Here is a 26,409-nt window from a genome sequence, read left to right as displayed (position 1 = left end):
GCCAGAAGCGATTTCTGAGCATAGAGCCAGGAGTAGCCCCTGAGCATGGCCAGGTGTGACCCAAAAACCAAAAAAAAAAAAAAAAAAGAATAGAGTTCCAGGGCCCAGAGAGATAGCACAGCGGCGTTTGCCTTGCAAAAAGCTGATCCAGGACCAAAGGTGGTTGGTTCAAATCCCGGTGTCCCATATGGTTTCCCGTGCCTGCCAGGAGCTATTTCTGAGCAGATAGCCAAGAGTAACCCCTGAGCACCGCCGGGTGTAGCCCAAAAACCAAAAAATAAATAAATAAATAAATAAATAAAGGATTAAGTCAAAGGAACACAGTAAAAATGGTGTTAGAGTGGCAATTTTTGTTTGCATAGGCCCACCAAAATATGAGGGTCATGGAAAGGAATAACCTTGGCCAAAATACAAAGAGACCCTACCCCTGAAGTTTCCTGGCATAAGACCAACTCTGGGCTCCAGGCAAGCTAGATCGTCCAATCCATGACATTGTCTGTAGTGCCAACACACTTTTCACACAGTCTCTGTTGTTGGTATCAAGTTTCTGTATTAAAGATCCTGGAATCTGCATATCCTACATTGAAGTCAAGATGTGGAGCATCCTCTCGTTTCACCTCACCATTAAAGGGCAATGCAGGGAGCCCTGTCCTGTAAGCAGGTCTTTGTTGTTGTTAAGTCTTCTCAGTGTTAAGGGAAGTCTCTTTTGAGCAGGTCAATGTCTGAGCAGTAGTAGAGTCTTCCGTGGTAGAGGATTGCTTCCAGGTGATGTTATAGACAAACCTGGATGTTTCGTGGATGGCTTCCCTGGTTCAGGTTTAAATGGAAAATGCCCTTTTTTCTGAGGCCTGTGCCAGGTCGTTATGTCAATGTTCAGGGTGTATGGTCCCTTTGCACTACAAGATTTGTGTTCTAATCTCTATTAGATAGGATCTTATTTGTATGTATAGTTTTTTTTCTTTTCATTTTAATGTGCCTATGCAAAAAAGGAGCAGTGCCACCTGGTGTTATTGGCGCATATGGGGGCTGTAAGAACTAGTCCAACAATTCCCATGACATGGTTCAATCATAAGCATTAACCTGGGGGACTCTTTCACCAAAATTCCTTGTTGAACAGCTCATAAAGAGAAGATAAAAAGTGGCTAGAATCGTCACTGTATAAGAGAATATTTAGTAAGACTTTTAGCTGTCAGAGAAAAAACACAAAATATTCTAAAGAAATTCGTGTCCTTTTAATGTCTTTTGAAACAGTTTGGGGTTGTTCCACAAAATGCATGGCTTTTGGTCTGTGATTAGGATTGTGCAGTACTGAAGATAAAAGGAGTAATGTGGATTAGTGATGTTTGGGGGGGGGTGAGAGAGCTAAGGAGTAAAAATAAGCTTTGTAGGGGTGTGGGAAAGGGCAGAATACAAAATGGACATTCCGGATATGGAAAATATAACATAAAGATAAGGAATACTCTTTTTTTTGTGTGTGGTTTTTGGGTCACACCCGGCAGTGCTCAGGGGTTATTCCTGGCTCCACACTCAGAAATTGCTCCTGGCAGGCACGGGGGACCATATGGGACTCCGGGATTTGAACCGATGACCTCCTGCATGAAAGGCAAATGCCTTAGCCATGAGTAAACCCTGAGTGTCAATGGGTGTGGCCCAAAAACAAAAACAAACTAAGAAGATATCACTCCTGGCTTGGTGGACCATGTGGGATGCTAGTGGATCAAGCTGCCATTTCTCTTACGTTTGGCATATGTAAGGCTAATGCTCTATTGCTTGTGCCACTGCTCTGGCCCCACCATGTTTAATCTTTTTGTTGTATTGTTGGACTCGGTTTGCTGAGATTGGAATAAAGATTTTTCTTGGTATTATCTCTGTACACTTTGGGAATGAGCGTGTTACTCTTCTAGAAAGTATTTGGAGGATTCCCATCTTTTTAGGATCAATGGTAATCGGTAACTCTTCTCTGTTTAATAAATTTCCTCTGTAAAGTTTTTTAATTACTGTTCGATTTTCTTGTGATAGACCAAATTAGGCCTCTACTTCCTCGTAATTCAGTATAGGGATGTGACTTTTTTCTAGAAATCTGTCCATTTCCTTTTGGTTATCTAGCTTAACTGAACACCATTGTTCAAAATAAGCTCTGAAGGGAAGAGGTAGGAAAATATAAGCTCTTGTGATGTCTTGGATTTCTTGGGTTTCTGTAGTAATCTCTCCTCTTTCATTTCTGATTTAATTTATTTGAATATTTCTCTTTCTTTCTCATGAGTCTGCCAGCAGTTTGTCTATCTTTTTTATTGTTTGTAAAAAAAAAAAACTCATCAACTGGTCTCCCTAACATTTCATTTTTTCCTTTATTGTTGATTTCTGCTCTGTTTCTGTTTTTTTTTTTCTTTTGTTTGCTTTGCTTTTTTGATCACACGTGGTGGAATTCAAGGGTTCCTCCCTGAATTACTCTCAAAAATTTCTCCAGCAGGCTCAGGGGACCATATGGAGTGCTGGGGATTGAACAAAGTGCTTTCAGATTTGTGGCATGTGAGGCAAATTTCCTACTTCTATGCTGTGGCACAGGCCCCTGCTTTGTTTTTTTTGTTTTTTTTGCTCAGCTCATGTTTGGTTTCTTTGCTCTTGATTTTCAGATAACCACTTTCTCCAAAAATAAGATGGTGTATTATATTAATTTTTGCTCCCAAAGATGTGCTAGGTCTTATTTTCATCACATGTCTTCTTTTCTTTTCTTTCTTTTTTTTTTTTTTTTTTGGTTTTTGGGCCACAACCGTTTGACGCTCAGGGGTTACTCCTGGCTATGTGCTCAGAAATCGCCCCTGGCTTGGGGGGACCATATGGGACGCCGGGGGATCGAACCGCGGCCCTTCCTTGGCTAGCGCTTGCAAGGCAGACACCTTACCTCCAGCGCCACCTACCCGGCCCCTCTTTTCTTTTTTTGTTTGCTTTTTGGAGGTCACACCCAGCATCGCTCAGGGGTTACTTCTGGCTCTTTGCTCATAAATTGCTCCTGATGGGCTTAGGGGACCATATGGGATGTGGGGATTCGAACCAATGACCTTCTGCATGAAACACAGATTGCTAACCTCCATGCTATCTCTCTGGCCTCGAGATCTCTTATTTTCAACGAGGAATATGGTATACATATACTGCTAAATGAAAATAAAGGAAATTTATTAATTATATATGGTAGAGCACCATGACTCTCCATTACATCACTGCTTGCAAGAGGCCAGGCAGGGTGGCCCTAACAACCAGTGTATGGTAAATTATCAATCCAAGACAGAACCTAAGGGTCTTATTTTGGGGGGATTTCACCCCACAGGAAACCTATTAGGTAGGACTTATTTTCAGAGGATGTTTTATTTTCACAAAACATGGTACATAAGGTGTCCCATTATTTTCTAGATTTTAGCTTTTTCTTATTGTAGGCCTCTATTACTATGAATTATACCCTAATTACTGATTTTGCTCTGTCTCATAGATTTTGGCAATTTTTTTCTTTATTATTATTTTTTTTTTTTTGGTTTTTGGGCCACACCCTGTGACGCTCAGGAGTTACTCCTGGCTATGCGCTCAGAAATTGCTCCTGGCTTCTTGGGGGACCATATGGGACGCCGGGGGATCGAACCTCAGTCCGTCCTAGGCTAGCGCAGGCAGGGCAGGCACCTTACCTCCAGCGCCACCGCCCGGCCCCTTTTTCTTTATTATTTGTTTCAAGGAACCTCTGTTTCTTTATTTCCTGTTTATTATTTGTTGTTGCACAGCATGCTTAGTATCCAGGTGTTCGATTTTCCATTTATAGTCTGACAGGGTGTTTGGTATAATTTTTACATTTGTGAGTTTATGTAAGTCAGACTCCCTAGGAGTGCAATAGCTGGGTCGAATGGGAGCTTAATTTTCAGATTTTGGAGGAATCTCCATATCATTTTCCATAGAGGTTGGACTAGATGGTATTTTCACCAGCAGTGGATAAGAGTTCCTTTCTCTCCACATCCCCGCCAGCACTCATTGTTCTTATATTTGTGATGTGTACCAATCTCTGTGGTGTGAGATGGTATTTCATCACTGTTTTGATTAGCATCTTCCTAATGATTAGTGACGAGGAGCATTTTTTCATGTGCCTTTTGGCCATTTGTATTGCTGTTTTGATAACTATTGCTTTGTAGTACAGTTTATTCGAGGGTGTTTATTGTTCCAGGTGATTGCATTAAATCTGTATAATGCTTTGGGTAGTATTGCCATTTTAATGATGTTAATCCTGCCAATCCATGAGCAGGGTATGTGTTTCCATTTTCATGTGCCCTCTTATTTCTTGGAGCAGGGATTTGTAGTTTTGTTTGTATAGGTCCTTCACGTCTTTGGTCAAGTTGACTCCAAGATATTTGAGTTTGTGTGGCACCAATGTGAATGGGATTGCCTTCTTCACTTCCTGTGTTTTCAATCATTATCGTTGTGTAAAAGGCCATTGATTTTTGTGTGTTGATTTTGTAGCCTGCCACCTTGCTATATGAGTCTATTGTATCTAGAAGCTTTTTGGTAGAGTCTTAAGGGTTTTCTAAGTAGAGTATTATGTCATCTGCAAACAATGAGAGCTTGAATTCTTCCTTTCCTATCTGGATTCCCTTGATATCTTTTTTTGCCTAATCACTATAGCAAGAACTTCCAGTACTATGTTGAAGAGGAGTGGTGAGAGTGGACAGCCTTGTTTTGTACCCGAATTTAGAGGAAAGGCTTTTATGTTTTCTGCATTGAGGATACTATTTTCCATTGGCTTGTGGTAGACGGCTTCAACGAGATTGAGAAAGTTTCCTTCCATTCCTGTCTTGCTGAGAGTTTTGATCAAGAATGGGTGTTGGACCTTATCAAATGCTTTCTCTGCATCTATTGATATGATCATGTGATTTTTATTTTTTTATTATTGATGTTGCATATGATATTGATAGATTTACGGATCTTAAACCATCCTTGCATGGGATGAAACCTACTTGGTCGTAGTGTATGATCTTGTTGATGATGCATTGGATCCTATTTGCCAGGATTTTGTTGAAGATCTTTGCATCAGCATTCATCAGGGATATTGGTCTGTAATTTTCTTTTTTGGCAGCATCTCTGTATGGTTTTGTTATCAAGGTGATGTTGGTTTCATAAAAGCTATTTGGGAGTGTTCCTGGCGAGGATTTGTAGTAGCTCCTCTTGAAAAATATGAAAGAATTCATTAGGAAATTCATCTGGGCCTGGGCTTTTCTTTTTGGGCAGATGTTTGATTACAGTTTCAATTACCTCAGTAATGATGGTGATGTTTAGATATGATACATCCTCCTTACTTTAATGTGGAAGGTTATAAGTGTCCAAGAATTTTTCCATTTCTTCTAGGTTCTCATGTTTAGCAGCATAAAGTTTCTCAATTAAGTGTCTGATTACCCTTTGGATCTCTGCAATATCTGTCGTGATCTCCCCCTTTGTATTTCTTTTTTTGTTTTGTTTTGTTTTTTTTTTTTGTTTTTGTTTTTGGGCCACACCCAGCAGTGCTCAGGAGTTACTCCTGGCTGTCTGCTCAGAAATAGCTCCTGGAAGGCACAGGACACCATCTGGGACACCGGGATTAGAACCAACCACCTAGGTCCTGGATCTGCTGCTTGCAAGGCAAACACCGCTGTGCTATCTCTACAGGCCCACCCCTTTTCATTTTTTTCTTTTGGTTTTTGGGCCACACCCCCGGTGCTCAGGAATTACTCCTGTCTGTCTGCTCAGAAATAGCTCCTGGCAGGCACGCGGGACCAAATGGGACACCGGGATTCGAACCAACCACCTTTGGTTATGAATCGGCTGTTTGCAAGTCAAACGCCGCTGTGCTATCTCTCGGGGCCCACCCTTTTCATTTCTTATATGGGTTGTCAGGTTTCTCTCTCTCTGTCTTTGTGAGTTTTGCCAATGGTCTATCAATCTTGTTTATTTTTTCAAAAAACCAACTTCTGCTTTCATTGATCTTTTGGATTGTTATTTGGTTTTTGATTTCATTGATTTCTTTATTCAGCTTTGTTATTTCCTTCTGTCTCCCTAATTTTGGTTCCTTTTGTTGGTCATTTTCTAATTTTATGAGCTGTGTCGTTAAATTATTCAGGTATGCCCCTTCTTCCTTCCTGATGTGTGATTGTAGAGCTCTAAATTTTCCTCTCCGGACTGCATTTGCTGTGTCCCATAGATTCTGACAATATGGGACACTGAGGGATTGAACCGTGGTGCATCCTAGGCTAGTGCTAGTCACCGTGCCGACCTCTGGTATAATTCTTAATTTGTGAGTTTATGTACGTTATACTTGTGTCTTAAAATGTGACCTGTTGTAGGGAAGGTTCCTTATGCATTTGAGAAGAATGTGTATTCAGATATTTGTGAATAAAAGGCCATGAATAGCTCTATTAGTCCTAGTTTTACTAGTGTCTAATAAAGTCTCATATCTTTGCTAGTGTTTCACGTAAAGGATCTGTTTATTGGCAATATTGGCATACAGAAATCTCCCATTATATCATGTTTCCATTCCTATGTTTCTCTAGGTTTGTGAGCAAAAAGCCTTACGTGTATTGCTGGCTCTATGTTTGATGCATAAAGTTGATTAGGGTTAGTACTTCTTGATCTGTTGCTTCTCTGATCACTACTTTGTCCTTCTTGGTCATAAATCCTTTCTTGAGGTTGCATGCAATTTGGTCAGACAGAAATATAGCTGTCCCATCTTATGTTTGTATTTCAGTAGCTTGTATAATCTTTCTATCCTTTGCCTTTGAGCCTGTATCTGTCCTGAACTTTAGGCTTTTGGGTGACACCTGTAGACTCTGGAGGGTTACACTTCACTGTGCCATTAGTATTGCTCCTGACTCCTGCGCCTATCTGCCTGTGTTTCTGAATCTCTGAAGGTCTCCTCAGAGGCCTAGGGAGCACACTCCTAAAAACCTGTCAAGTAGCTGCAGCAGAAGAGCGTGGCCACTTCGCTTCACGGCCACTCACTCTCTTGAACATGGAACCCCACCACAACACGCAGAAGAAACCACACTACAAGTGTAACAATGGGGAAACCTTGCAGGCAAACACCATGCACAAAGAATGAAGACGAAAGCTCGAATGACCTAATAAATTCCAACCACCTGATCAACCTCTTGGATAAGGAACTTAAAATAGCAATATGGAAAATGTTTGTAGAACTCAGAGAAAGCATAGATCGATCTGAACAGAACACAAAGACAGAAATCAGAAAACACCAAACTGAAATAGCAGATCTGAAAGACATAGTAGCTCAACTGAAAACCTCAATGAATGGCCTCGCCAGCAGGGTATCATCAGCTGAGGAGAGAATTGGAGTACTGGAATATGTGATGCAGAAAAATCTCAACACAACAGAAGAAATTGGAAAAGAACCATAAGACAAACGAACAGACGGTGGATAAAGTACTCAAGGAATGTGAACAGATGAAAATAGTAGTTTTTGATAAACTCAACAGAAACAACATTAGAATCATTGGAGTCCCAGAGACCCTGGTAGAAGATCTCCAGGAAGAGTCATCTGTCAAAGACATCATCAAAGAGATACTCTCAGAGTTAAAGACTACATGTAATCAAATCCTGCATGCCCGAAGGGTACCAGCTAAGAGACCCAAAGAAAAACACCCCAAGACATATCTGCGTTACAATGACAAATCCCACAGATAGAGATAAAATATTGAAAGCAGCAAGATAAAAAACGTGAAGGTCCTATATCAAGAAAACTATAACGGAAAATGGGAGGCATTACTTTCCCCAACTTTAAACTGTACTACAAAGCGATCGTTATCAAAACAGCATGGTATTTGAATAGAGACAGACCATCAGATCAGTGGAATAGGCTTGAGTTCTCAGGCATTGTCCCCCAGACATACAATTACCGTATTTTTGAGAAAGGAGCAAGAAATCCTAAGTGGAGCAGGGAAAACCTCTTCAACAAGTGGTGCTGGCAGAACTGGTTAGCCACTTGCAAAAAAACAAACATATACCCCCAGTTAACATCATGTACGAAGGTAAAATCCAAATGGATTAAAGATCTTGATATCACACCGGATACCATAAGGTATACAGAACAACATGTCGATAAAACAGTCCATGACATTGAAACTAAAGGCATCTTCAAAGAGGAAACTCCACTTTCCAAAGAAGTGTAAGCAGAGAGCAACAGATGGGAATATATTAAACTGAGCAGCTACTGCACCTCAAAATAAATAGTGCCAAGGATACAAGAGTCACACACTAAGTGGGAGAAACGATTCACCCAACAGCCATCAGATAAGGGGTGAGTGCAGCTATAGAAATAACTACACACAGAGAACTACCATAACATATGAATGAATGAGGCAACTGGAATGACTGGAGTACAGGTGCGGGTGTGGTGTGATGGAGGGAGATTTGGGACTCACTTTCTGTTTGGATTTTGTACCACACCCGGCAGCACTCAGGAATTACTCCTGCTGTCTGCTAAGTAATCACTTCTGGCAGGAACAGGGGAACACATGGGATTTGAACCACTGTGGGTCCTGGGTCAGCCACTTGCAAGGGAAATTTCTTACCACTGTCTATCTCCCTGACACTATCTTTTATTTATTTATTTATTTTTTGCTTTTTTTTTTTGTCATACCCAGCATCGCTCTGGAATTATTCCTGTTTCTGCACTTAGAAATCGCTTCAGCTTTGTTTGACATGTGGGACACTGGGAGATCGAACCACAGTTCCTTCTAGGAAAGGCACTTGCAAGGCAAACACCCTATCACTTGTGCCACCGCTCCCCCCCCCCCCCAGCTCTCCTTTCTTTTATGACTTCATTAATCAGCTCTGGTTTGTCATTTGTCTTCAAGTTTGTCAATGTAATTTTCTACCTTATAATTCTAGCCATAGTGGTTTGCTGACATGTTTTTCAGTCCTTCAGTTTCATTTGTATGGAGTCTCATTTTCCAAAAGAGTTCTTTGTGTTGGTTGAATTGTCCAGCGTTATGTTATTTTTTATCTTTTCTTCCCAGCTGTAGATTTCTTAGTTTGCTGGCTAGGAACTTCTTTATTTCATTGCTAAAACATTAAGTGTTTATTTTAGATCTTCATCTGTAAGGTCCAGGCATATTTTGGACTTGGAAATTTGCCAGGATTTCTCTCCATATTCCTAGCTTCAGGACTCCTTAGTTTTCTCATTTTTCTTTTAATGGATTAGAATTAGTTTCAGGATGTTTAAGAAATTGATCTATTGAACTGATTGTATAAAATGTGTCTAGAGGTATACCTGCTTTTTTCCCTAAACTCATGAGGTTTTCTGATTATGATAAATAATAATTCAAACTAATTTCTACATTTGCTGAACCGGGTTTGAAGCTATTACATATTTCAGGAGAAAGAAATGGTAGGTCCAATTTGCCTGGAAATACATGATCTAAATTGAAATATCCACACACAAAAGCACCAGCATCCGAATGTTTTGGGAATGAAGAGTTTGTGGGAGGGATCAAAGGGTCCCTTTCTCTACTCAACAGGGACCTGATGAAATTGGTTGCGGGACAGTTGGTGCTCAGTACCAGAAACCTCCAGCTTCCTCTGTTTAAGAAACATGGATTTTGGCGTTACTTGCTTTTACTCCTGGGTTTTCATTCACTGCTCACTACCTGAGGGACACAGGTAAAATGCATTTGAGCCAACTGCTCACTCATCCTCCTGTGGTATAATACAGCCCCCTCAATTAAATTTCTTTTTTGTTTTGATTTTGGGTCACACCCAGCAGCATTCAGGGATTACTTCTGGCTCTATATTCAGAAATAGCTCCTTGCTAGCTCAGGGGACCCTATGGGATGCCAGCATTTGAATCACCAACCTTCTATATGAAAGGCAAATGCCTTAACTCCATGCTACCTGTCCAGCCCCCTCCATTACACTCTTGAATTCATTTTATCCTGATCTCATCTGTGCAATATTAAAATGCATAGTGAGAGCACAGATTCTTCCTCTGTTCCTTGGTTTGTCAGCTTTCAATGGAACCTCAGACTCATGCACAGGCTTCAGTCCGTTTCTCATTATCTAACCCCAGAAAATATTCTTCTGGGCAGGGTATTGCAAGGTGAAACCTTTGCTGATCTCCTGGCTGGAGGATGGAATCCTGGAGAGGCTGCCAAGAGGCATGTCTGCAGGTGAGTGTGGAATGTTGTTCTTGGGAGCAAGGCATGGATTGGGAGTGGAACGTTGTGGGCCTGTGTGAAATGGGGGCCCTGGACTTGGGGCATTGTGCTCCCAGATCATTGGTGCGGGAGCTGTCCTGCTCCCATTCACTGCCCTTAATGCTGAGCCCAAAAACTAATAAAAAGATTTGGAATATGGAGTTTATTGTCTTTACAAGTTAGCATAAATATAAATGAGAAGATAAAACATACTGTTAATGAAGATGGTGGTGGGGATGTAAAAAAACATACCAGCATGCAGGGAGTGATCCCATATCCCAGAGCAAGGAATAAGTTGTGGGCAACTCTGTGTATACCTTCGAATTCCAAAAAAAGAAATTAGAATATTTAAGAATAGGAAGTCTTATCTGCTTTATCCACAAAATAACGAAAGCCATGAGAACAGAATTAAGCAGGAGATCGAGCTATGGTCCAGAAAGCCTTGTCAAATCTGCTCTGACCAAATTCTTCTTTCAGCAGAACCAAAGCCAGAAATCTACCCATGTCGCTTCTGGTCACGGATTTTCTCCAATCAGAACTTCCTTAATCATCACATGAACCCAATTCATCCCTCTTGGATAGTCCCAGGAGCATTGCCAAGAGAGCAAGCTTCATTAGAGAACTCTTATCCTCGGAATCTGAACCAATGGCAAAAACATTCTAATACTTACAATGACAAAACTAGAAATGACATACTTGACAGTCAAAAGCACAAAGAAAGCTCCAAAGCTTTAGATAAAAAAAATTCAATAGCCTTATCTAGATTAGGGAGCTTTAATAAACATGAGATTTCAAATGCGGAAAAAACTAACACCTGGCATACATTACATCCAGAAGATACAGGTAAAGTAGATCAAGGATTAGGAATAAAAAGATTTTTAAGAGATAAGAATGTGAGGCCTAGAAAAGATTTCACTCTTGTATCAAATGTGATACACCAGAAGGCACACACCGAAGAGAAGCCTCATGATTTGAGGGAGTGTGGGCAAGGCTTTAGTCAAAAGTCAAAACTTATCACACAGCAGAAGACCCACAGTGGAGAGAAGTCCCATGTTTGTAGGGAATGTGGGCAAGGCTTCAGTCATAGGTCAAGTCTCATAAGACACCAAAGGATACACACAGGAGAGAAGCCCCATGTTTGTGCAGAGTGTGGGCGAGGCTTCAGTCGTAGGTCACATCTAATGATACACCAAAGGATACACACAGGAGAGAAGCCCCATGTCTGTGCAGAGTGTGGGCGAGGCTTCAGTCAGAGGTCAAGTCTCATCACACACCAAAGACTACACACAGGAGAGAAGCCCCATGTTTGTGGGGAGTGTGGGCGAGGCTTTAGTCAGATATTATATCTCGCCAAACACCAGAGGACACACACAGGAGAGAAGCCCCATGTTTGTAGGCAATGTGGGCGAGGCTTCAGTCATAGGTCAAGTCTCATCATACACGAAAGGATACACACTGGAGAGAAGCCCCATGTTTGTGTGGAGTGTGGGCGAGGCTTCCGTCATAGGTCAACTCTCATCACACACCAAAGGATACACACAGGAGAGAAGCCCCATGTTTGTAGGGAATGTGGGCAAAGCTTCAGATATAGCTCAACTCTCATCACACACCAATGGATACATACAAGAGAAAGCCCCATGTTTTTGGGGAGTGTGGGCGAGGCTTCAGTGAGTCAAAACTATTCAGACACCAGAGGACACACACAGGAAAGAAGCCCCATGTTTTTGGGGAGTGTGGTCGAAGCTTCAGAGATAGCTCAACTCTAATCAAATACCATAGTACACATACAGGGGAGAAGCCCCATGCTTGTGGGGAGTGTGGTCAAGGCTTCAGAGATAGGTCAAGTCTCATCAAACACCAGAGCACACATTCAGGGGAGAAGCCCATGTTTGTAGGGGATGTGGGCGAGGCTTCAGCCAGAGGTCATATCTCAACACACCAAAGAATCTGTCCCTGATTAAGTATTTCTGGTCACCATGTTACAGTCTTAATAAATTGATTCCTAGGCTTAGGCAGAATTCTTATATTTAAGAGGATTTATTTGAATGAAATATATCTCCTGGTAAATAAAACCTTTTGTATATTTGTTTTGCTTTGCAATAACTCAGGCATTCTCTATGACTTATTTAACTTAGAAGCTGTATTATATGTGGGAGTTCCTCATCTTGTGTTACGCCCTTAAGTATGTGTGCATTATTGCCTGCATCAACGTTTGTTTGGCCCTGTGGTTGAATGCCCTACATTTGGGGCATGAAGCTTCCACTTGAGTTGATTCCGTATTTCATATAGTTAATCACTCATCATATACATCTTTTTTGCAGCAAAATCTCACACTTTAGTTGTACATAGGATTCTTGGAAATCGCCATTTAAGCTAACGAGAACAGGGTTGTTAACGAGTGGGGTGTGACGCACGGAAGACAGATTTAAAGAGCATGCATGTTAAACCTGGAGCCACACGACATTTTCCTTTCACATCGCTGATCTAGGATGGACCTTGGTTAGATCCCCAGCATTCCATATAGAACCTAAAGCAGGAAATATTTCTCAGTGGATAGTTAGAAATAACCCCTGACTGTCATCAGCTGTGGCCCTAAAACCAAGATAAATAAAAATCCCTGTTGAGTCTCCTTGAAGAGTATAGAGATTTAGTAAAGAAAATGATTCAATTGTCTGAAAGCTAATTGTTTCTAGTTTCAAAAAGGCAGAAGAAAGGTACATATCTTGATACATAATACTCCCTCGTTGTAACAGTAATGCTGCCTATTACAGAATCAATTAAAACTATCTGGACATTTATCAAGTAAGGAATGATAGAGCATGGCATTCAGTTCTTGGACACTGCCTAAGTAATGTTAGTTGAACAATACACAGAGATCACAGAAATCAGCATACCAAGGATATACGTAGAGTTGATCGACTTGGTCCTATAAATTGAGTAACCAGAGGTATAGGGCGTGGATTTTAAGGTCCTTGTGTAATGGAGGTGCAAACTAAAACAGTGTGCCCCGTGGTTTTAGAATGTGAATAATGAAATTTCATTTGCATCAAAAAAAGTTAAAACTTATTTAAAAATTAAGGGGCCGGGCGGTGGCGCTAAAGGTAAGGTGCCTGCCTTGCCAGCGCTGCCTTGGACGGACCGCGGTTCGATCCCCCGGTGTCCCATATGGTCCCCCAAGCCAGGAGCAACTTCTGAGCGCATAGCCAGGAGTAACCCCTGAGCGTTACCGGGTGTGGCCCAAAAACCAAAAAAAAAAAAAAAACTTATTTAAAAATTAAAAATTATGTGAACCTATGTTAATGCTTTTTGCCATGTTCAGGGTGTGAGCTACCCAAATGGTCATGAATGAAAAAGTTTAGCATATATGTACGACCCAATATTAATTACATGGAGAGAAGAAAAGATACCTTGTACTTCCTTGCAACCTAGCTGAATTTACAAGTGTCATGTTTAGTAAATGTACCACAGAGGTCACACTTTTTTTTTTTTGGTTTTTGGGTGCTCAGGCGTTCCTCCTGGCTGTCTGCTCAGAAATAGCTCCTGGCAGGCACGGGAGATCCTATGGGACGCCGGGATTCGAACCAACCACCTTTGGTCCTGGATCGGCTGTTTGCAAGGCAAACACTGCTGTGCTATCTCTCCGGGCCCCTGACAGGTATTTCTAAGCACAATTTTATTTTGTCTCTGGCACTTCAATTGCAAGCTAAGTGCTACCCAACCAAATTAATACATTTTATCATAGGATGGCATGAAGGATGAAGTAAACTCATTGAATTAAGTGCCCCTATATCTCATTTGAGTAAATTTATCTTTAGAAATTAAATCACACTAATACAGTTTCTGAGTGATGTGTGTGAAACGCTACTTAAGGCGTTTTTTAAAATGTTCCATGATATAGAGGGAGAGTTATGTCCATAAAAAGTTCCACTCAGCTTTGCAAGATGAGAAAAGTAAAAGATGGTATGGTAGTCATTTTTAAAGACAATAGAGATGAACTCAGAAGTACCAGCTCACGTTATGAAGCTTATCATTAAGAGTAGCGAGTGTGGTTAGAGCACCCCCTGCACTGATAATTAGGATAAAAATAGGGAGACAGAAATGCAGAATCTAGGAGAGACAGCACAGCGGCGTTTGCCTTGCAAGCAGCCCATTCAGGACAAAAGGTGATTGGTTCGAATCCCTGTGTCCCATATGGCCCCCCGTGCCTGCCAGGAGCTATTTCTGAGCAGACAGCCAGGAGTAACCCCTGAGCATCGCCAGGTGTGGTGGCCCAAAAACCAAGAAAAAAATATTGAGACAGAAATGCAGAATCTATATCACAGACAGACAGGATAGCAGTACTGTGGTGAGTTGGGTGTTTGCCTTCATGTGCCAACCCAGCCTCAGTCTTTGTCACTCTATATGGTCTTGTACTACCAAGCAGGAGGAATTGATAACTGCATAAATGGGAGTAATCCCTGAGGAGTGTGCTGCACTTTTGCCCAAGAAGCAGAAAATGTTTGTAGATATGGATTAGACCATGTGTATTTTAGTGCAGTTATTCTAAATACCACAAATAAATGATGCCGGGGCCGGAGAGATAGCAAGGAGGTATGGCGTTTGCCTTGCAGGCAGAAGGACGATGGTTTGAATCCTGCCATCCCATATGGCCCCCCAAGCTTGCCAGGAGCAATTTCTGAGCATAGAGCCAGGAGTAACCCCTGAGCACTGCTGGGTGTGACCCCCAAAATACCCAAAAACAAAAATAATAAATGATGTCATTTTGTATTCATCCTTCTTCTGGCTTACTTCTTTATATATACCTTCTAATTCCATCCTATTGCTGCAACTTGCATGACAGAATCATTCCACACAGCTCTGTAGGACTCCATTGTATATATGGACACATCTTCATGACCCACTCGGCTGTTTAGACATCTAAGTAGATTCCAAATCTTCGCTATTATATTGTGTGCTACAATGAGTAGCAGTATACATACATCCTTCTGGGTGAATGTCTTTTATTCTGGGTATAGATTCCCAAAAGTGGGATTTCTGAGTCCTATAGCAATTCAGTTTTGAGTTTAGTGGGAACTCTCCATACTGTTTTTCATATGGGCTGCATCTGGCAGCGTTCGCACCAGCAGAGATTTTTTCACAGAACGTTCAATGTGTGCCGTCCTCACAAGTGTAACATTTCATTGTTGTCTAGATTAGGATTTCCCCAATGATAAGTGATGATAAATATTTTTTCATGTGTCTGTTGTCATCTCTGGTCTTCCTCAGAGAAATATCTGTTAATTTTCTCTAACAATTTTTGATGGTTTTTTTAATATATATTTTTTATTTAAACACCTTGATTACATACATGATTGTGTTTGGGTTTCAGTCATTTAAAGAACACCCCCCCATGGTTTTTTTTTTTTTTTTTTTTGTGGAGTAAACTTTTGTGAGTACTTTGTATATCCTCAATATCAGACCTTTTTCTATTGTGTTCAGTGCGGAAATTTCTCCAATTCATTTAGCTCTTCTATTTTTAACATACGTACTTTTGGCATAGAGAAACTTTAGTCTGAAGGTTCATTTTTTTGGTTTGATACTAAAGCTCTTGCTATTGGCATCCATTCCATGATCAAAGATCTTTGAGGTCTAAGTCTTGGATTTTTTTCCCTATGTTTTCCTCAGTGAACTTTATGGATTCTGGTCTAACTTCAAGGTTAATCCACTTTGAATTGATTTCTGTGTAAGGTGTGAGACATGAATCAATCTCTGATTTTTTACACACAGTTATCTAATTTTTCCTACACCTTTTGTTGAAGTGAATGTCTTGGCTCCATTTCACATTTTGGCTCCTTTGTCAAAGATTAGTTCACTATATACTTGGGAGTTTGTGACTGGGTATTCTATTTTGACCCATTGGGTTAAAATCTGTCTTTTTTTTTTCAATACCATGTTTTGATCATTATTGTAGTCGAGTGTTGTGTATTCTTTGTAATATTGTTTTTGCCTGTCGTCCCACCAGGATCTTCCAGGTGGGGGCAATTAAGGAAAGAAATACATAGCTTGTTGGGGAGGCGTAAGGGGCTTTTTTGCCAGAGCTAACAGCTTGTTCGGTTTGCTTTTTGGAGCTGGCTGCAACTGACAAAAGACTCTCTTTGCTGAGCCTTTGGTCCCCTAATCTTTTGCCTTTGTTGATTATTTACTCCGGATAGTATTACCAAGGTCTCCCCCAAAAGGGGGGACTGAAGAATGGGATTTAAGTTATCTTTCTGGGAACTAATTTTGGACTCAGAAACAATAAGGAGTTCAACATCCACCAACAAATGACGCCCGGACAGGTGAATCTGGACCTTCTGTAACTGTAAGTGACATGTCTTATTGGAAATTGCTTCTGGAGGTCCTTGGCTAGTTTCTATGGATACTCACGCTCACTAGGCCATCTGTTATTAAACACATCGGTTCACCATTATTCACGTGCATTATTCTGTTTGGATGTAAACCACTTGGTTTGGTACTAGCAAATATCATTGTCGTTGGATGGTTGCTGTTTACATTCCAATAGAAAATTTGCACTTAAATATTTGCAAAGCTTGAGTGGTCTCCATTAGTTATAGTTTGTGGAATTTCTGTGTTGGCTAATATGGCTGTCGTATGCATAGGCACTGGCTGGTGGTTAGGAAATTGACATTGTGGAAATTGTGAAGTGATGACCAGTATGGACAATAAAAAAATTTATCCTATGAAAATTCAGACTAAGGTACAGGCTGATAAATCTAGCACTGGCATCAAGAGTATAGGCATTTTGCCTGTTAAAAATCAACCTGGGAGCCCGGAGAGATAGCACAGTGGTGTTTGCCTTGCAAACAGCCGATCCAGGACCAAAGGTGGTTGGTTCGAATCCCCATGTCCCATATGGTCCCCCGTGCCTGCCAGGAGCTATTTGTGAGCAGACAGCCAGGAGTCACCCCTGAGCAACGCCGTGTGTGACCCAAAAACCAAAAAAAAAAAAAAAAATCAACCCGGACACCTCAATTTAGACACTCATGATCCAAATCAAAATCTTGACACTGATGATCAACCTCCGGTGCTAAGTTCACAAGGGAGTCCTGATTCTGTTCACAGTAGGGACTCATGTTAGTGCCAACTCAGACAATGAACCACATTCTAGTACTCCACACCTCAGGTCTCAGAGCTCTGTGCAGCGTACTTCTGCTAATCCGGCCTCAACTGCATTGCAGACAGCATATGTTTCAACTTATCAACCCCTCGAAATAGAGGATGTGGAACTGTTTTAAAAAGCATGTAAAGATTTTGGGGCAGCCTCTCCACATTTTCTCGAGATACTAAGAATTTGGTGTCAAAAAACAATTTGGATTCTATATGACTTTAAAAAACTTGCTGAAATATGCCTGCCATCTAAACCGTGAACCGAATGAGAAATGTTATATGCAGAGGGTGTAAATCCAAACTATATAGTCCAGATGGAACAACAACAACAACAACAAAAAAAAAACGAGTGGCAGGAAGTTAATCTCTCGTATGAATTATTGATGGGCGAAAATCAATATTCAGATGTACAGACACAAGCGACTTTACCTAAGAAAATCTTAAAAATAGTTAAAGACATTGTATTGTCTTCATGGGAAAGAATTGATGCTAACAGTATTGGTGAGGGAACCTTTTTAAGAATCATCCAAGGTCACCAGAAGCCTTATCTAGAATTTGTGGCTAAGCTCAAAGATGCTTTGCAAATACAAATCAAAAATGATGAGGTGAGGACATTTCTAGAAAAATGTTTGGCTTATCATAATGCAAATTCGGCTTGCAAAGTGGTATTGGCTCCGTTGCAGGAAAAAGCTGATTTAAATGAATTTTCTAAGCATGTACAAATGTTTTGGACATGCCTCATTCATTAGCAAACTTAGATCAGGTGCAGACCTTTGCAATTACAAAAGGAACAATACCTCTTTATCAACGGTGACAAAAAGTCACCCAAAAACAAGGTCTCTGCCCAAAATGTAGAAAGGGTCACCATTGGGAGAAAGACTGTAGATCTGGAAATCCCCCTAATAATAACATAGGAAAAAGTTTTAATACAAACCCTAGGAGACAATTTGCCTGTTAACATTGTGGAAAACAGGGGCCTATTAAAAGGAATTGTTGTCTTTTGTTAAATTCAACTCCTCCAGGACCAACATTTATGAAACAGGGAAACGCCTACTGGGCAAATCAATCCCCAGGCCCTTTCAAATCAGGGGCAAAGTCATCAGAACGTAATTCTTCCCGGTCCATCCCAAGAAGATTAATTTCATTTAATGAATTAAAACATGCCATGGGGGCAGTGCTGGGCTTCATATAACTTGCCCGGAGGACATTACAGTTTACCCAGGAGAATGCCCTTATGTTACACACAGGCATAGTGGGACCACCACCCCCAGATACTATGTGTTTGATTTTGGGCAGAAGTTCCCTTAACGTAAAAGGTATATCAGTAACCACAGGTGTCATTGATTCAGATTCAAAAGGAGAAATTATTGTAGTCATTAACGTGCTGGCTACTTGGACTTTCAAAAAGGGGGAGAAGGTTGCCCAGATAGTAACAATACCTTATGTTAAATTTTGGTCTTTAGATATGACAAGAATCGGAGGTTTTGGAAGCACAGATCCGGGGGCTGCCAAAAACCCACTAGTGGTTCTGATTACTAAATTTAAAGATTAAAATCCAATGATTAAACTTAATTTAGAAGGGCAATCCTTCAATGGCATGATAGACACAAGTGCTCAGGTTACTGTAATTTCTGATAAAGAATGGCCAGAAAATTGGCCTCTTCAAGAAATTCCATATTCGCTAAAACAGTGGGAGGCCTGAGTTCTTGTTTGTTAAGCACAACAACCATGGTATTTCATGGCCCAGAAAACCAAAAAGCTATAATCAGACCTCATGTCAGCCGATTCTCACCATTCCTGTGGGGCCGTGATCTGCATAAAAAATGGAAGGCATAATTCCATATTCCATTAGCTCAAGATGAGCCTGAACCTTCTCCTGAATTAAAAACACAAAATATTTGGTAGGGGACTGCCAGAAAAACCCCGGCACCAATAAAAATAAAATGGAAATCTGATGAACCAATTTGGATAGTCCAGTGGCCCCTTAAAACTGATAAATTAAAGGTGCTGACAGAATTAGAGGAAGAACAGCTAAAATTAGGACATATTGAGCCTTGGTTTTCTCAATGGAATTCACCTGTATTTACCATAAAAAAGAAATCTGGTAAATGGAGATTTTTAATGGATCTGAGAGCTGTGAATTTATCTATAGTACCTATGGGAAAATTACAGACAGGTTTACCATCACCTGTAGTAATCCCTAAGGAATGGCCACTAATTATAATTGACTTAAAGGACTGCTTCTATCATATTCCTATTCACCCAGATGATAAACACCGTTTTGCATTCTCAGTTCCTTCTATTAATAATACCCTTGCAGGCGTTTTCAATGGACTGTTCTCGCTCAGGGCATGCTAAATTCACCAACTATGTGTCAATATTTTGTGGACAAAATTTTGAGCCCTGCTCGTGAAAGATTTCCCCAAGCTATAATTTATCATTACACTGATGATATTTTAATTACAATGAATAATGAAACAGATTTACAGAAATTATATGCTTATGTGATCAATTGTTTGCAAATGGCAGGACTAAAAATAGCTTTAGAAAAAATACAGACCATGCCACCATATCAATACTTGGACTTTATTTTGGACAGAACATCAATACGTCCACAAAAAATTTCCATAAAAAAAGATAACCTTAAAATGTTTAATGACTTTCAGAAACTTTTGGGTGATGTAAGTTGGCTCCGCCCAGTGCTAGGAATCTCAAATGCAGAGCTGCTTAATCTGTTTAAAACTTTGGAAGGTAATCCTGCATTAGATAGTCCCAGAAATTTAACACAAGCTGCTAAAAATGAATTGGACATTTTCTTGAACAGACTGCAAAAATCATTTCTCTTAAGATTTATCCCTGGAGAGAAGGTATTTTTATTAATTTTCCCTACAAAAGAAACACCTACTGCAGCTTTAATGCAACAGGCTGGCCCTTTGGAATGGGTGTATTTACATAACAAACAGCCTCAGTCTGTGATATCTTACCTGCAACTAATCTCAGAATTGATTATCAAAGCAAGACTCAGATCAATATCTTTGTTAGGTTTTGATCCAGATATAATAGTATTGCCAATACCAAAAAAGAAAATTGAGTTAATATTGCCTCTTAGTGAATCTCTACAAAGGGCTCTCTCAGATTTTACAGGAGAGATTTCTTCTCATTATCCAAAAGGAAAGACCTGGGACTTTTTGAAAAAGACTCAGTTTGTTATCTCTTCAATTGTGAGGGATTCTCCTATTCCCAATGCAAAAGTTTTTTATGTAGATGGATCAAGTGGGGGACGGGGCGGAATAACCGGGGAAAATATGAATATAACGATAGAAACCAAATATAAGTCTGCACAGAAAGTTGAATTAGCAACGTTAACTTATCTATTAGAAAATGTATCTGAAGCCATGAATGTCGTTTCTGATTCTTTATATGTTGTAAATTTATGCCCGGTGATAGCCACTGCCTCCCTCAATTCTCATAGTCCTATTATACAAAATTTATTTAAAAAGTTACAACACATTATTCAAAAAAGAACTGAACCTATCTTCAGCACACATATTAGAGCTCATTCAGGCTTTCCAGGGCCAATGGCTCAAGGAAATTAAACTGCTGATTTGTTGGCAATGCCTATATTTAAATCACCTGTAGAGGAACATTCAGCCTTACACACAAATGCTCGTCGTTTACATGTAAATTATCAAATTCCATGGAGGCAAGCGAGAGAAATTATAAAAAGATATAACATATGTCCCCGCTAGCACAAAAGACTCATATAGCAGGAGCAAATCCAAGAGGCTTGCAGTCTAACGAATTGTGGCAAATGGATGTAACCCAAACAGACTTATTTCCCAAAAAACCATACCTTCATGTGGTAGTGGATACATATTCTCGATTTATTTGGGCAATTCCTATGTCTTCCCAAAAATCCAAGGCAGTTTGCAGTTTTCTTTTACAATGTTTTCCTGTTATGGGTATTCCGTATTCTATTAAGACTGATAATGGACCCTCTTATATAAGTAAAACTTTTGAATTTTTTTGTAATGAATGGCAAATAAAACATCTTAAAGGAATTCCCCACAATTGTCAAGGACATGCAATTGTGGAACGAGCCCATAGAACTCTGAAAACTCAATTGCAAAAAAATAGAAAAAGAGGTTTAACGCCAACGGAGCTGTTATCTTTGACACTCATTACACTAAATTATCTAAATTTACCTCAGGGAGAGAGCTATACAGCAGGAGAAAAACATTTTAAAAAAGATAATCAGAGACAAGAAACAACAAATATTCCAATTTGGATAAAAGAGGATAAAAAATGGATTGCTGGTTATCTCCTCTTGAGAGGGAGGGGTTATGCTTATGTATCTACAAATGACAACCCTCCTAAGAAATTTTGGGTCCCCTTGTGCCTCGTTAGAAATCGGACTGGCGCTGATGATCAAGGTCAGATTGCTAGGACTATAGATTCCTCCCCACATCAAGTACAGAGTGCTCAAGATATTGACAGTTGTGGTGCTGCTGAGGTGACTGGGAAAGTAAGTGAGAGATTAGCTTTCATACCTCATATTCTCAGTGAATCTGACAAAAGTGAAAAATCCTTACAGTCTGGACTACAAACAGAAAAACAGAAACCTGTTTTCACTGGATTACAAAATTTGGGTAATTCATGTTACATGAATTCAATATTGCAATGCTTGTATAATATTACAGACTTGACTCAGTATTTTTATCAAGATCATTATAAAAAGATATTAACAGATAAAATCCAAAGGGACATAAAGGTAAATTAGCAGATGAATTTGGTCATCTTATCAAAATCATGGGAAATGGATGCCATAAGTATTTCAAACCTGAAAGCTTCAAAGCAACAATAAGTTTATTCAATGATCAATTTGCTGGACACAACCAACAGGATCCTCACGGATTATTAATGTTTCTTATAGAAGGACTACATCAAGATTTGCTTAAAAATTCAATAACAGATGAAACTGTACACTTTATAGACAATGATAAATATGAACAATTTAGAGCTTGCAAATCTATTATCTATGATACCTTTCAAGGACAGTTTAAATCAATACTACAGTGTCTTACATGTCACCAAAAGTCTGAGGTTTATGAAACATTTGTTCAGTTGTCCCTGGCTGTCAAGTCTGCAGATAAATTTACTTTACAGGAATGCCTTGTTAAATTTTTTAAAGAGGGGCCGGGCGGTGGAGCTAAAGGTAAGGTACCTACCTTGCCTGCGCTAGCCTTGGACGGACCGCAGTTCGATCCCCCGGTGTCCCATATGGTCCCCCACCCAGGAGCAACTTCTGAGCACATAGCCAGGAGTAACCCCTGAGCATTACCGGGTGTGGCCCAAAAACCAAAAAAAAAATATTTAAAGAAGATTTGAGAGATAACAATAGAATTCACTGTTATAATTGCAACACTAAAAGGAAGTTTTCAAAGAAAACATATTTATGGTAAATACCTCCTGTATTGAATAATTCATTTGAAACGTTTTGCTTTTGATAGAAAACAGATTAAAAAATTATACACTTATGTGGATTTTTCTTTGGAAGACCTCAATTTAACAGAGTTCACTCAAGAAGATAATAACAAGATTGAAAAATATAATTTATCATCATTATCAAATCATTTTGGTCAAGTTCATTATAGACATTGTACTTCATATTGTAAAATTGCCACAGAACAGTATTGGATCAATTTTGATAATAAGATCAAGAAAATCCCTAATGTATCGGTAAAATCTACAGCAGCATATATCTTGTTTTATATTTCTCAGAGATCTACTATGAATACTTAATGATCATTTTCTTTATTTGTCGATTATCATTGATGTTTTACTGGTCATTTTTTAGGTATGATTTCTTAATAGGAATGAATACGATGAATTCTCATTGTGGTTGTTTGTATGATGTATTTATGCCTCAATTTCAGTATTGTTTAAGGTTATTATTAATTAGAAGATTTTGCAATATATTGATGTTACTTAAGACCTATATGAAAGAAAGATTCTTAATCATGTTAATGTTGCTTCATGATTGTGTATCGATATATGTTTATTTGGCAACTTTTGACTTTTCATTGTAACATCAGTATTTTATTGCTCTCAACATAGATTTTGAGATGGAGGTATAATTATAGTTTTGATATAACCATAATTTTGGGTAGACTCTGTTCATAATGCTCATTATTGATGACTGATTATAATATATTTATTGTTTCATATTTGCATTATAGAATTTTATGGTCATGTTGTGCATGAAATTCTTGATCGTCTATATTCACTCGACTTTGATTTAAAATTTTTTTTCGTTACTAAAATTTTTTGTAATTTTGAAATATTCATTTAAACAGTTTTTTCATAATTGTATTTTCAAAGTGTTTTTTCTTTTCTCTTTTTGATTCAATTCAAATTTTTTGGCTTTATTTTGATTCCTGTCTAATAGATATTTCTGGCAATTATAAATGAGTGTTATTCCCATAATTTTGTATAGTATGTATTTGCAAATTTATTGGTTTTGTAATTTTTGTTTATGGTTTTTTTTCCTGACACTTTATCCCTTAATTTATTATTTCTCACAATTCATCTTTTCTTCCTAGTTCTTAACTTTTTATTTGTAGAAATCTCATCACAATTGCAAGCCTCCTGATATCGAACTGAGGAATACATCATTAACTGTTCCAGTGCTGTGTCCTATATCAAGTTACAACTCGTCTTTTCTGATTGATCAAATGTCTTTGGTCGGACTTTTAGGAGTTCTATACTCCCTATCTTTTTAGTGTAATTTTTGACATGGTAAAAATTTTAGCTTTTGTATTTGTATTTTTTATGATTAGAATCATTTAAAGTATATTTAATTCTGTATTTTTGTAATTATTGTAATTAATGTATTTAATTAATGATAATTACTGTTTTTAATCTTATAAAATTGATGTTATATTTCATTAAAGTTTTGTAATTATGTAGTGTTGTATTGTATTGTATATTATTATTGTATTGTATTGTATACTATTATTGTTTGCTTACAAAAAAGGGGGAATTGTTGTGTAATTGTTGTAATATTGTTTTTGCCTGTCATCCCACCTGGATCTTCCAGGTGGGGGTGATTAAGGAAAGAAATAAATAGCTTGTTGGGGAGGCATAGGGAGCTCTTTTGCCATAACTGATGGCTTGTTCGGTTTGCTTTTTGGAGCTGGCTGCAACTGACAAAAGACTTTCTTTGCTGAAACTTTGGTCCCCTAATCTTTTGCATTCGTTGATTATTTACTCCGGATATTATTATCAAAGTCTCCCCCAAAAGGGGGGACAAAAGAATGGGATTCAATTTATCTTTCTGGGAGTCATTCTTAGACTTGGAGACCATCAACAAGGGGTTTGACCTCCCCCCACAAGAACCACTTGTAAGTAGGTGCTGGTGTAATGGCAAGTTATTGCACTATAGATCTATTCTTACCTAATTGCAACCTTTTTACCTTTTTTACCCTTTGTCCTTAAGAAAAACTAAATGAACAAAAACGTTTTTAATTCATTTCCCATCATGGCAAAGAACAGCACACAAGTAATCAACTATGGGCTATGTTGAGAAGGTTGAATACTGGGGCCGGCGTGGTGGTGCTAGAGGTAAGGTGTCTGCCTTGCCAGCACTAGCCTAGGACGGACAGCAGTTTGATCACCTGGCATCCCATATGGTCCCCCCAAGCCAGGGGCAATTTCTGAGCACATAGCCAGGAGTAAACCCTGAGCATCACTGTGTGTGCCCCCCCCCAAAAAAAGAAATGTTGAGTACTGTGTTCCATATCAGGACCTCCTTCATTAGTGCTCACCCCTGTGTTGAGAGCCAGAAGGGACACGACCACGGAATAGTCTCTTCTGATTCTCTGCATCAGGGAAAACAACTCCTCAGATAGCAGGAATTATCAGCATTTTCTGAGTCTATATTATCGGAGTTTAATCCACACACATTTCTACCTTTGTGCATTAGCAAGAAAACTTTTTCTCTGAGTTGATATTCATGTGTTAGTTGTAAATGAGAAAAAATGTCACATCCCAAGATTTAGGACTCAATGGTCATCTCAGAGTTGTTTGATGTAGAAGTCACTGGTGAGGAAGGATCTCAGGTGAATAGGGCATTCACAAGGAAGCATCCATGAGCCACTTCAAGAAGTCAGTTTTGACTATATTTTTTACTGTACATTTAGTTTATTTTGGAGGGAAATGGATATCATATTAGGGACTGTAATTATGGACTATGTCAGCCTATTCAGTGGTATGGGTGAGGGGCTTAAAACAGGGTGTATGCTTCTGTATTTAAAGAAGAAGGGCTAAGGGCATTAGGGAAAGCTGTATGCTAAATGATGTCATGTGCTTTAGGTGGTTATCTATGGTAAGCAAGACCATGTCTGAAGTGTCTTTTGACCACTGTTCTATGCGCATGCTTGTACTGCTGAAAACTGGCAGTAGACAGCAGAGAGTGGAGAAGACACTTTATGTATAAAAGTGGTCATGGCCACTTTTATAGTATCATATATTTAGGAATTTGTCAGTATCAAGGATGTGAGAAATATTCAGTCTCTTTAATTGTCCACGTGCTCTGACTGCATGCCCAGTTTTCAGCATCCAGCTGTTTTCCTTGACAATTTTCACCTATCACAAATCTAGGACATCAATCTTTGCGATGAGCAAACTTAGTTAGAAGATCGCAGGGTACCAATTTTCTGAGATAGGGGAACTGGGTCTTTTTAATCCTGGGCATTGATTAGTCTAGGTTGATACCATATTTCACACAAGTATGATATGATATCAAATATATTTGTCACATCTAATAGAGCCTCTGTGTAGCACATTCAAACACAAAATGAAGATACACGTATATACACCATGGTGAATTTGGGAATTGACAGCGACAAGTTATGGAATTATCTTAATATATTTTCATCATAGAGAATTTTTTCAGAGATTTCTAGAAGTCTCTTTATCAGTTGATGTTTTACAATTTTCAATTTGCACAAATTATGGCTTCTACATTTTATGGGAAGTGTCATACCCAGTG

At 39.2% G+C, this 26,409-nt stretch overlaps 1 protein-coding gene across 2 annotated transcripts in view; it reads left to right on the top strand.

The window, feature by feature from the left end:
* LOC126000509 (histone-lysine N-methyltransferase PRDM9-like) overlaps positions 1-26,409 on the top strand; it is a 770,602-nt gene that overhangs the window by 11,812 nt on the left and 732,381 nt on the right. For both annotated transcript variants that reach the window (XM_049767758.1, XM_049767759.1), the window contains exon 2: positions 10,104-10,184. In XM_049767758.1, coding sequence (XP_049623715.1) covers positions 10,104-10,184 — 81 coding nt within the window. The remainder of the gene's footprint in view (positions 1-10,103; positions 10,185-26,409) is intronic.

The sequence above is a fragment of the Suncus etruscus genome (assembly GCF_024139225.1).
Source record: "Suncus etruscus isolate mSunEtr1 chromosome X unlocalized genomic scaffold, mSunEtr1.pri.cur SUPER_X_unloc_1, whole genome shotgun sequence".
NCBI lineage: Eukaryota > Metazoa > Chordata > Mammalia > Eulipotyphla > Soricidae > Suncus > Suncus etruscus.
This window is presented reverse-complemented; position numbering and strand designations above follow the sequence as displayed.